Source organism: Copidosoma floridanum, unplaced genomic scaffold, assembly GCF_036245765.1.
Source record: "Copidosoma floridanum isolate Cflo_tuat_1 unplaced genomic scaffold, Cflo_Japanese_pri ptg000030l, whole genome shotgun sequence".
Lineage (NCBI taxonomy): Eukaryota > Metazoa > Arthropoda > Insecta > Hymenoptera > Encyrtidae > Copidosoma > Copidosoma floridanum.
In genome coordinates, this window is record NW_028321907.1 from 31,467,440 (window position 1) to 31,479,695 (window position 12,256).

Below are 12,256 nucleotides of genomic sequence, written 5' to 3' on the forward strand. Positions count from 1 at the left end.
TTAAAAATTTAATCTGTTTATCTTACAGTATTGTATTGTACGAAAAAATGGGTCGATTTCTACAAATCCATTCCTTATAGATACAATTTTTTGTGATTCTTTCATATGGTGACATGTTTAATTCATTTTTTTTTAAATTAAACACAAAAAGTGGTACGTTGATATGATTATTAATCATTTACTACACACACATTATCATGCTTGCAATATATCTTATTAACAGTATGTTAATCGTTTGTTTCATATGATTGAATAATCATTTATTAATAAAAATATTTTTTCAATACTTTTCAGCCCTTCTTTTAAATATAAGAATGAGTATGTGAGCGCATGTGACAAATAAGAGCGCGACGTTAGAAATTTTATGTCTAGAAAGTTGTTTTTGATATATTATTCTGTATAACTTTTTTATTTATTAAATATTTATTAAAACTACACTAAGTAGCAAATATCCAAATTTCAAGGACAGTTGTATCACCTTCGATAAATTGTCGCGTGTCATTTAATATATCGTTTCGTAACAGATATATCTACATTTATACATGTATCTGCCAGAGATGTAAAACTTCATACTTGGATACCCCACTGAAAACTGGTTTTTTATGAGACAATTTTTTATCGAATTATTCCATTTCTGAGATGATTTTTCGTATACCAAGTGCAAGTTACAACTTGTTTCAAATAGTTTTCACGACTATATTTCTTAGTCAAGTGTGTCTTAAAATTCATTCATTTGATTTTTTATTTTATTTTCATATTTTCTTTATTTTTCAAGGTTCAGAAATTCTTCATGACGCAAATACTAATTATTATTATTAATTTTTTCTTTTTTTAAACATAATTTTAAGAAGAAATTAATATTCAAGTTTAGAAATAGTTGCATTTGAAAAGAATTATTTTCTATTTATAATAGTTTTATAGTAGTTTTGTCTATTATTCAGAATAGTCGATTAAACATAAATATGTAAAACTCGTGATAAAAAATTTGGAATTTAGATTCAATAACCACGATTAAAGTACAATTAAATTAAAGAAAAAATCAGGATACGATTGTTTGAAGCAGCATCGTGCTAATTTTTAAATCTTATTTTCCGTGTATCGTACTTTTGCTAAATATTTATTGTTGTTCCGGTAAATTTTTAATTTTATACTTTATAAGGTCTTGTGCGGCTGCGGTCCTAATAATTATAATGATAAAATTGCAACATGTAAGCATATATTTCCTATCATAGAACTCTGAATCTTAAAATATGAAATTTAACTAGAATGTATGAAACTTCAGCATTATGTCCGCAGTGAAGACCACTGCCATGCCTTTTTAGTTTGTACAACACCGATTGTACTCAGATACTTATATTAAATTATTACTTATTATTCGTTGTCAATGTTTCATACAATTTGCTCCAAGCATAAACCTGGAGGGCATAAAACGATATGCGCCAGCACACATTGTGTCGATTGAGTGAAACTTAGTTGGTATGTGTGTACCCTGTCTACGACAATCAGGTGAGATGTCACCGGAGATCTCATATCAAAATCTTACGTGAGATATCAACCATGATTTAAAAAAAAGTGGCCTTACAAAAAAAAAAACCAATTAAAAATCAATTTTACTGTATTCTAGCTGCCCCAGTGGTCAGATATTATTTTGATGTTATATCAAAAAACACATCTTTTAAAGTGTTTTACATGAATTTTAGAAAATAAAATAAAGTTCTTTAATTCTCAAATGAGATCTCAAGAGCTTGATCTTCGATAAGATCTCACCTGAAAATTAAAAATAAATTAATTTAATATTTAAAAATCGACATGTAAGACCTTCGAAGAAGTGTTTTTTGATGTATCATCCAAATGGTATCACTAACAGAGCAGCTTTGAATACTGTAAAATTGATTTTTAATTTATTTTTTTCAATCAAGTACACGTTTTATACAATCTCAGTTGAGATTTCAGGTGAGATGTAGGAATAAGATAGTCACCTGAGATCTTAGGTGAGATCTCACCTGATGTTCGTTGACAGGGTAATCATGATTGTGTTCGTGTAATTGTATTATAATATATAATTTATTTAAATCAATTATGCATATTAACTTACTTTCGATTGAGAGGAAACATTACCAATGTTACCGTCACTTTCCTCACCAGCTGTATTATTGAGTGCACCATTTGATGAAGGTGATTTAAAAACATTCACTGGCCTTCTTGACTCTGAAAATGTGTTAACTCCAGCTGGTGACTGATGCACATTTAATGTAATTAATGAGGAAGCTGTATTATCTACATCATCCACAGGTAAGCAGTTAACTAAAACACTGTTATTGTTTGACTGTTGGCCTAACATTGCTCTCCTTTTCAAACAAGCATTCCTGGAAAAATGAAAACATTAAAAATTTTTTTACAAAAGAGATACCATACATTTCTTTTTAAAACAGGTGTATTAAAAATACTATGGTCATTAACTTAAAAAGTATAATTTTCACTTCAAAATACTTTGATCAAATAATTTACCTGTGAGATGCTAAGGCCTTAGACGAGTGCCCAGCAAGTTTCTCTGAACACAAGTGACACTGTGCACCAACCAATTTTCCAGCCTCATCTCTTATTTCATGGAAATTTCTCCATTCTCCGTGCTTAGGTCTCCCTTTTGGCATTCTAAAATTGCCAAAATAAAAAAATTTTTTTTTAATGCACTTTAAGAATAAATTTGTATATAACATGAAAAGAATCTAACAATGAACAAACAAACTAACCAGTAAACAAAAGATTTCAACATAACTGACAATACCATGATATTTGTAACAACCTACTAAGTACTTAGCAAAATTATTGATATGGTATCACAAGTGAAGTTAGTTACCGTGGTAGTATTATGATTGTCACGTTGTTAGTGTAATAAAGGTTATGACGCACGAATATAGCATGCAAAAATGTAGTAAACCTACCAATCATCTATTATAATAAATATGAGCACGAATTATATTGTTAATATGCTCTTACTCACCTTTTTTGATAAGTGTAACTAGTTTGTTTGCAAATCAAAACACGGAAATGCTCTTTCCAACATAAATAGCGTGGCTTTTCAGAACAATTCTGAGACTTTGGAGGGTTTGGAATGAACAGAATGAAATAGTATCATTCCGAACTTTTAGAACATATGAAAGTAATTTTAATCCAAACATTCACAAGTTTTAAAAATATTTGAAAATAATTTTATTCCGAACTTTCAGATGTTTTAAAATGTTTGGAAATCTTCGGATTTTGATAATCAGGATTTGATTACAACCCTGGTGTACATCTGCAAACTTTAATACAGGTCAGTTCATTTTGTTCGATGAGAAACAGCTGATCGAACTTCGATCAGCTGTTTCTGTATACATGCAAGTGTACACATTCACATAGTATATCAACGTCATTTATATGCTAAGTTAATGCCATTTTTAATATTTAGATTAATGAAAAATACTTATTTTAAATGGTGAATAACTGAAAAAATGTTTTGACTTGTATGTCACAGCAACTCTCCAAGAAAATGTGATTTTTAAGAAGACTTAGTTTGAAAAAGACTGTATAAATAGATAATGAAGCAGGCGACGGTCGGTGTTTATGTTTAGGTATGCAATTACTCCGTTTGTTTACTGCAGTGCAGATCAACACACATATGTGTCAGTTAACATTCTTGTATGGGGTATACGTGTTTGCAACAACATAATCATGCTTGTAAGTGATTTATTTATCAATTGCATCAGGTTATACAGGGGTGTAAGTATCATGTCCGTCAATACAGATTTTATCATAGTTTTGAACAATAAAACATTTTCATTTTACAAATAAAGAAAAATAAAATGTTTTTCAACTTGTATGCTGGTTAAAAAAAAATTGTAGATGAACGTAAATTCTAGGCAGCCGAGAGTTATGCTTGCTATTAACGCAAGTTAAGCGTTTGAAGGATATCAAACATAACTTTTTTTCCAAACAATTGATCACTGTTTATGTAGTATAATATTGGAAAAGAATAGTTTTGTACCTAAATTGTGTTTCAGAAACTCATAATTTTAGGTCATTGGAAATGCCTTTTCTCGGGCTTATTGTGTGCAAGATGCTGACACTATTAAGTACTGCGCCAACGAAAATAATGCAAATGTTATATACTATCCTACTGTCTAAGCTGGTGAAATAAATCCATTGGAGCTTCAAAACCTAAGGAACTGAAAAATCTAAGCTCAGTGAAACAAAATCTTGGGTAAGTCCATATATTGCAATGATTATTTACGCTCTATTTTAATTAGACTTTTCAATTATTTTAGGATTTCCCTGAAAAATTGGACATTTCATTTTTGGACAAACCTCTCATGCTTTTTGTTGGATTTTTCAACGAACCTTTAAGTGATACAGTTGAGATGGACAAAGATTTTACGTACTATAAGAGGGAAAAGTTGGAATGATTTATTTTAATGACTTATGTGTTCATTCTCATATCGGAAAAAATTTGACATGTATACTATCATGATCATATTACAAATGTACAGTGAATGTGAAATGTTTTTTTCCTGTATTGTAGTTGAAAAGCTTCCTAACCCGTACTTATTTATCTAAAAGTAATTTTTGTTTCCTTATGTTATTCATTTGGTTATAATAAATCAGTAAAAATAAAAGTAAAGTACGAACACAAAAATTCTATTGATTTTGAAAAAATAGCTAATTGTTAAATTTGAGTAAAGCACACAATAAAAGTAATCAATTCATTTTTTAACCATAGAATATTTCAGTAACACAGTCATTCAATGACTAATAAAAATATGCTACCCAAAGAAATACAAGCAGCTAATTATGTGAAGCAAAGAAGCTATCTTAATAAAAGTCTACTCTTTTTATTTTTACTAGTACTTTTTACAGTTCCTACATGTTGATGAAAAATTATACATTTGCAATGGGGAATTAGTAATTAACGTGGGGCATACACATTTTCAACTTATTCTAGTTAATAAACTAATTAGCTCGAGGGTGTATTCAGCGTTTACATACAACGAATTAATTCTATAAATTTGTACTAAAGTACTTTTTTCTCTTGTACATTAAACATTCACTTAATGTATCCTAAGCCATAATTAATGGTATTATTAAGTGTTAAAATGGTAGTATAAGGCATCTTTAGCGTCAATAAGATGTAATAACTGTTTATTTACTCTTTTTTTACATTATGAACACAAAATTCTATTTACAAGAATAGATAAAATGTATACAGTTTTTAGTATGTATGCATATGTATGAATGAATGATACAGTAGTTAAGACATATGTATGTCACATATTTAAAAAGAGGTATGATTGTATTATCTGTTTGTGACAGCATAAAGCACAAGAGCGATTTTTTCGTTTGGAGTATATTGTACTATTTCAACACTTGTACCCAGATCATCGTACAAAAGCCATTCATCATTGTTCGTCATTGAATAGCTGTAGTAATGCACTAAGTTTTTTCTTTTAAAATCCTCCGTAGGATTGTCACCAGTAAAAACTATAACGCCTTTTAAATGAAGTAGCTTAGATTGTAGGTACAGCTGTCTTGGAATGTCGTGAAAACTAGTTTTAAACTTTAAATTTATTTCTGCAGCTATACAGGAACGAAGTATAGACTCATTTTTGTTCTCATGCAGGTATTCAAGATCGATTGCCAAGTAATCATTGATCTTATAGGAAACGTCTACAGTATTATTTTTGCATTCAATACATTTCATGGTCTTACTTTTATTTAACTTTTTATCTAGCACTGACTGTAAATTTTGAATGCCAATTTCATAGAACTGTTGCGAAGATAGTGATGTAATAAAATGAGATTTACAGTTAAAATACAAACAGTTTTTGCATGAAAAAATTTCTGATAAGCATGGTATATTTTTTGTGAGACGCTCAAATAATTTTACTACATTGTCATGACAATCAATGTGATTTTTAGTTCCATCTAAATTATACATTTTATTTAATATAAAAGCCCTTTCCTGGTAAAAATATTCTTTTGAAAAATTATTTTTTTTATAATTACTTATTAAATTTAAAAAGTTCATTTGATCATTGTTCTTAGAATTATTAACATATTTACTAAATAAGGTGCAATCTAAGTATATAGACTGTAGAGTTTCAAATACACTGTCAAATGGACACGTGTTAGTGAAACAAAAATCTCGCTCAAAACCACTGATGTTGTAACTTTTTTTAAGAATACGTAATCGATTTAACACCAATCCTCTTTCAGTTAACAATGTATTCGTCGATAATGGTAAATTAAAATCATTTTCTACTTCGACTTCTATTAAAGAACTGTTGTACCTTGCATTTTTACCATCATTATAATTTTTTGACTGAATAAAATCACGTCCAATTATAGAATCGTCTGTGATGTTCATCAACTCAAAATTTTCTTCATCCAAAACTTGATGTGTTAATAATTTATTTGAATAATCATGATCAACAAAGTTAATTTGAAAGTCATGTACATTTCTATTTAGAGTTTGATTCAGAGTGTCATTTTTGAAATCACCATTTGGGCTTGCTAAATATTTGTTTTGCTCTGGCCCAATCAGAACATCATGTTCAATAAAAATCACTAAGGCAACGTTTATTAATAGACTGGATTTTACTTTCACAGCTCTGTGATGCTGGTTTTGACAGTTATCATATTTGAACCACTTTCCTTCTAGATCTCTTGTATAGGCGATGTAGTGTCTGTATTTATTACAAATTGCTTCTTCAAACTGAATAACTCCGACAAGAAGAAAATTTTGTCGTTTCAATGCAAAAGTAATAGGTATATCAGCGAGTTGCATGTAACTATCATTATTATTGAGTGCTGTATTTTCCATGTCCAAACAAAGTATATGATCTACTTGATATTCTGAGGCAAGTGGGTTTTGGCAAGACTCACATATTTTATACGTACAAAAATTATTTTCCAAATAATGTAAGAAATTTGGGGATATCAATTTCTCTTTTGAAAATTTTACCCGATTGGAGTGCGCATAGCTTTGAGAATTACACCAGTTGCAGTATAGTTTTACAATAATACAAGGAAACAGGATCAATTCATAAAATTCACCCAACGACTTATCCCAAATCAGCTTATTTCGATTATTCAAGATCAAGATTTTACTGAGTAATAATACACGTTTAGCATAATATCCGATGATGTTTAAGTTCAGTAAATAATCATGCAAGAGAGTAAAAAATTCTTGTTTGCATTCTTGTAGTGGGTCACAGCGTTTTTGTATAAACTCATGAAATTTGTTTATCAAGTAAAATCCAGATGTAAAAATCTCTACAATGCAGTCAATCGGACTAGATGTTAAGATAAACTGTTTCATTTTTTTAATCGTTTTTGTTTTAAATAGATTCGAATTTCTTAAAACTTTTCTGTGCTGTGGTTTTTTCGATGGTTTTTGCACAATTAGATGAATCTCAGTACATGGTCGAAGATACTTTCCTCTTTTCTTGACTTGATAAGAATTCTTTTGTAGATCAGTTTCATTATATTGTTCTATGTCTTCGTTATCATCTTGGTTTTCTTCATTGACTAAAAACGAATCATTGACAGTTTCACTGCACGATGAAGATGGTACTTCATTATCTAAAAATCATGATAAATCGTGTGAACTATCATCTGAATCATACGTTGATGAATCAGATTGCGATGTTACAGACTAATCTCCATCAGAAAAATCAATATCATCGGAAGGGTTTTGTCCCATCAAATTTTCTTCGTAGTATATGTAAGAATGATTTGCTCTAGCATTTTTTTTAACTTTTTTACTCAACACATTTTTTAATAAATTCTGAGCTTCTGCTTACTTTTCTTCACAATATTTTATACTCTGGATTAAAAATTCGTCAACAGATACATTTACATTTTCTTTTTGGCCTAATTCATTTTTATATTTTAACAAAGATTGAGTATATGAAATTTTAGCTTCAGATGACCTCTTTTGGCTTATAATGTTAGTCCAAACTACGAATTCCAAACTTAAATCCATAATATCCTGACAAACATTTAAGTTAAAATATGCGTTGGTTTCGTTTTGTTTAAAGTTTACATCTAAAAACTGTTTTGCATCTTTAGATAAACTGTTGATGTAACTAACTAATTCAAAACATTGTGATTGATTAACTATAAAATCCTTATTTTCATTCATGCTGTTATTGTATAATATTTCTATGGAGTCCAAATTTGTTTTACTGAAATTTTTATCAATGTTCAATTTTTTTATCTTGTTTAACAAGTATTTAAACGCATCAGACGTAAATTCACTTTTTGTTTTGGCGCTAAGAAGAAAAACTATCTTCTTAAAAATGTTTTCAAAATCGCTAACAGTTTTTTGATAGCTTAGTAAAATTACTGAATATAAGTAAAAATATTTTACACCCTCTAAAAGAATGCTTTGAATGCTGCACAACTTTTTAACTTTAACAATTAAAAATCTAGCATCAGTGTGAATAATACAGTTTGGTAAGGAATCGTTTTTTCCTTGAATATAAAAGAAACATTCTAATAAATATTGTTCGTAAGATAAATTGACATTGAAAACATAATTTGCAGAACGAAAATGAACAGGTGTAAAGTCTGTTTCTAAATAACATGGATACGATAGTCCTTTTTTCATGCAGTCAAAAAAAAATCTATAAAATAATTCAGTAGAACTTTCTTCACTGATCATGTGGCATAATGGAATGACATAATTATCTGAAATGGCACCTAAACAATATAAAAATAGTGGTTCACTTTTTGATCCATCAGGGCTTATGAACTCTTCACAGAAAATTCCAATGGAACCAAAAAAAAATGTGACATCTGCAGGAAGATCAGAGCTGAGATCTATAGCATCCATGGACCAGTAAAAAACTGTGAATGGGTACATGCATAATTCTTGAATTATTGGTTTGAAGAGAACATTATCCTGCAACTTTAGAAGTTTTTCTTCAGTGTCTAAGTTTTTACTATTATCTTCGATTACGGTGTTAATGGAAATATTTTGGATTTTATTCAAGTCTTCTTCAATTTTTTTGATATTTCTTTGAACATAAGAATAAATATTCCTTTTATTCATCTTTTTTATGGGCGATTCACTCAAATTTTTACATATAATATCCCACACTGGATGACTTTCTTTGAAAAGTTTACCATCTTCAAAAAAAATTGTATGTTTCCTCAATTCAAAAATACGTTCTTCATGCGTGATTACTGGCTTAGCTCCTCTTTTTCCCATTTTTGTTAGTTGATTTTTCAAATTTTCATGTTTAACTAATAAATTACTCTAAAATTGAGCTTTCGACTTAATCAATAAATAATTATTAACACTAGATAACGAGTGATATCTAAATAAAAGTTAATCAAAAAATGAAATTATTATCACCAGTTTGATAACAAAAACTATACATAGACATACATAGACATCACAACTTGTTCCACATATATTGAATTTGCTCATCCTTACGTGAAAAAATAATAAATATCTGAGTCGTTGCACGTTGCTGTAAACAAAAAATTATTAAGTGTACCTATAAGCCTGGAAAAAATAAGTCATCCCTGTTAAATGGTTCCGGTACAACATGATAAAACCTGACATAAATTTCTTTTAGTATACCGGACATAACATTGCGAGGTATAATATTTTATCAGTAAATTTTTTGTCTTCCCAATGTATCGGTGTATATGATGTAAAAATATTTACCATGATTCAGAACGAAATATACCTATATGTGGATAACAAGTACATATGATAATTTAAAAAATAGTTGTACATATTATTTTAAATAGGTTATTTTCTTATGGTTGCGTATGGCGAACCTTGATGTTTATTTACAATTTTTCGACTTGTTTCAACTATTACCCGTCCAGAATTAAATATCCCTATTTAATGACGCAAACTTTATGACATATGTTTTTCTCGATACACTTCTGATAAGTTTGTATAAGAAAATTCTTTATACATTTGTATCGTGTCTTACAAGCAAATAACTATGCATAAACTATATAGGATCATATACATTTAACTTCATGTATATAATTTTTTTCTTAGTATTTTGATGTATTCTCGGTGTATAAGGTCTTATAAAATATGTCAGGTGTAAATACACACATATATTCTTATAATTTTAGTCTTGATTTTAGTCTTATAATTTCTTATGATTTTCGTCTAATTTCTACTGGCTTGGTATCCAATGTGGATATGACTGACAATGTCAACATGAAACTTCTTGTCTTAGGGCCCACGGAGCTGAGCTTGCCAAAATATTGTGTAAATATTAAACGAACAACTACAATTGTAATATACACGTTCTGACGTGTGCTTCAATGTAACGGATTCACAAGATATCGATGGATTCCCGCGTGACGTAGGTACATTTATATCAGTTAAACGATTTATATCAGTTTTTCATAATTCAAATCCAAAGTTGCCATAGCTCAGCGGTAACACATCGGATTCAAATACCTGTGGACTCCGGTTCGATTCAAACTTATGGTAAAATTTTTCAAATTCAATTTTTAGGGTAGTAATTAATATAAAGTTATGTAAGTACGTGATAAATAATAATAATTGTCAGACTAACATTTATAAACTATATTACATTAAATAAATACTTAGTAATTGAGATATGATCTATACTGAGGCTCCTAAGTACGTAAAAACACATAAGATATGTAAAGATAGTCTCGTCAAAGGCAAGCCGCGAAAAAAGGCCCGTTTAATACGTTTTTTATTTTTACAAATGATTATTTTAAATTTCAATGAAGTATTTTTATTTGACTGAAAATATGTTTGAGTTTTAAAATAGTGTATTAACCGAATTTCCCAAAAGATTTGAGTTTTAGTCAGACATCTAAACTCATTTTTTTTTAAAATATTAAATTTTCAGTCACGTATATTAATTAGCTGACCGTATAATTACAGGTAAAATATTTGAGTATGATCATGTGTGAAACATAATAAGCACGTTATAACATCGTATCACACGTATCGTAAAATAATTTAGTGGATCCTGATAAATAATTTGGTAATGTAATTAATCTTATATGACATGATACAATTTTGTGTCAGCTCTTTACTCTCCCTAAAAAAACCTATAAACAATTGTAAGTCGTTTGTTTGAATCGGAAAAAATTTATACATTTTACAATACTGTTTAAAACTTGTATGATCCTATAAAGTTGATATAAAATTATCCTGGGATATTCATACGAAAACACTGATCAATATATCATGTTTTGGTGCAAAGACACACATCTATCCTGATATAATTTTTTTTTATCGTGTTTTATCGGAACCATTCAACAGGGATATCAATATAATTACATATGACATTTACTTTCTAACAAATCTACTTACAATTTTTTTGTATATAATACACACACACACACACACACACACAATTAATATTTTACAGTATATATATGTATCGTATTAACGTATCATAATTAAGTATCTGTGACTACAATGGTGAAGGAAACTAAATAAACTGTGAATCACATTGACTTGAATCCAAATTCATTTTTCCATCATATGCTCACACCGGGCGGTAGATTCATTTATCATGCATTTTCATGCATGTTTGCTACTTCATTTTTAAGTAATCATATTAATATCATCCACTAATATAAGCTGAGTATTCACTACACACATATATCTTACTTAATAAGAATAAATTTTGTTTTCTTCTGGTACTTTTTAGAAAAAATAGGTGTAGATAAAAGCGCTAGATGATATGCTTGGTTGGTCTAATTCCTTACAGCTTATACAGGTGAGAATATTTATGTACATCGTACGTATAGATATGCTTACTAGAGGAATTGGGCTATCGGCTCGGCGGCTCGGGCGGCTCCGTGCATAAAGACACCAGCGCCAAGTAGATAAACTAGGCCGATACGAGCACACGCCGAATCCAGCACACGTCCCCCTCCCTGCCCACGTGCACGACTGTGCGCGGACAGCTACGACTCTGCACGAAGCGCTAGGGGTTGTGCACAGCTTCCTTCTCTCTGGTTTGCCTGTAGGAGAGCGTGTTGTTTTGTATGTATATGGATGAGAGCCCCAACCACACGCTTATATCTGTGAGGTGTGAGGTGTGACAAATAAGTGTTACCTTTCCAAGGTAATACGTGTACACATATACATGTTTATCTACATACATAGATAAATACTTACGTACGATGCGTGTATGTATATATTTTTATAAAGATTTTTAATTTAAAATGTATGATGGATAGGTAATAG

The 12,256-nt window shown here is 29.6% G+C and overlaps 1 protein-coding gene and 1 long non-coding RNA gene across 3 annotated transcripts; one reads left to right on the plus strand and one right to left on the minus strand.

Moving 5' to 3' along the window:
• Positions 1–1,914: 1,914 nt before the first annotated feature.
• LOC149373590 (uncharacterized) lies at positions 1,915–2,843 on the minus strand. Its single transcript, XM_089596919.1, has 4 exons — positions 2,751–2,843; positions 2,509–2,652; positions 2,119–2,366; positions 1,915–2,003 (listed from the first exon to the last, which is right to left on the minus strand). The coding sequence occupies exons 2-4, from the start codon at positions 2,649–2,651 to the stop codon at positions 1,915–1,917; spliced, it is 480 nt and encodes a 159-aa protein (XP_089453045.1). The 5' UTR covers position 2,652; positions 2,751–2,843.
• A 606-nt stretch (positions 2,844–3,449) lies between these two features.
• LOC149373591 (uncharacterized) lies at positions 3,450–4,473 on the plus strand. Of its 2 annotated transcripts, none has more exons than XR_016293380.1 (3): positions 3,450–3,759; positions 4,057–4,240; positions 4,305–4,473. It is a non-coding gene; the product is annotated as an uncharacterized LOC149373591 (long non-coding RNA). The 2 variants fall into 2 exon arrangements; XR_016293381.1 differs by having other exon boundaries at positions 3,450–3,717.
• Positions 4,474–12,256: the final 7,783 nt, after the last annotated feature.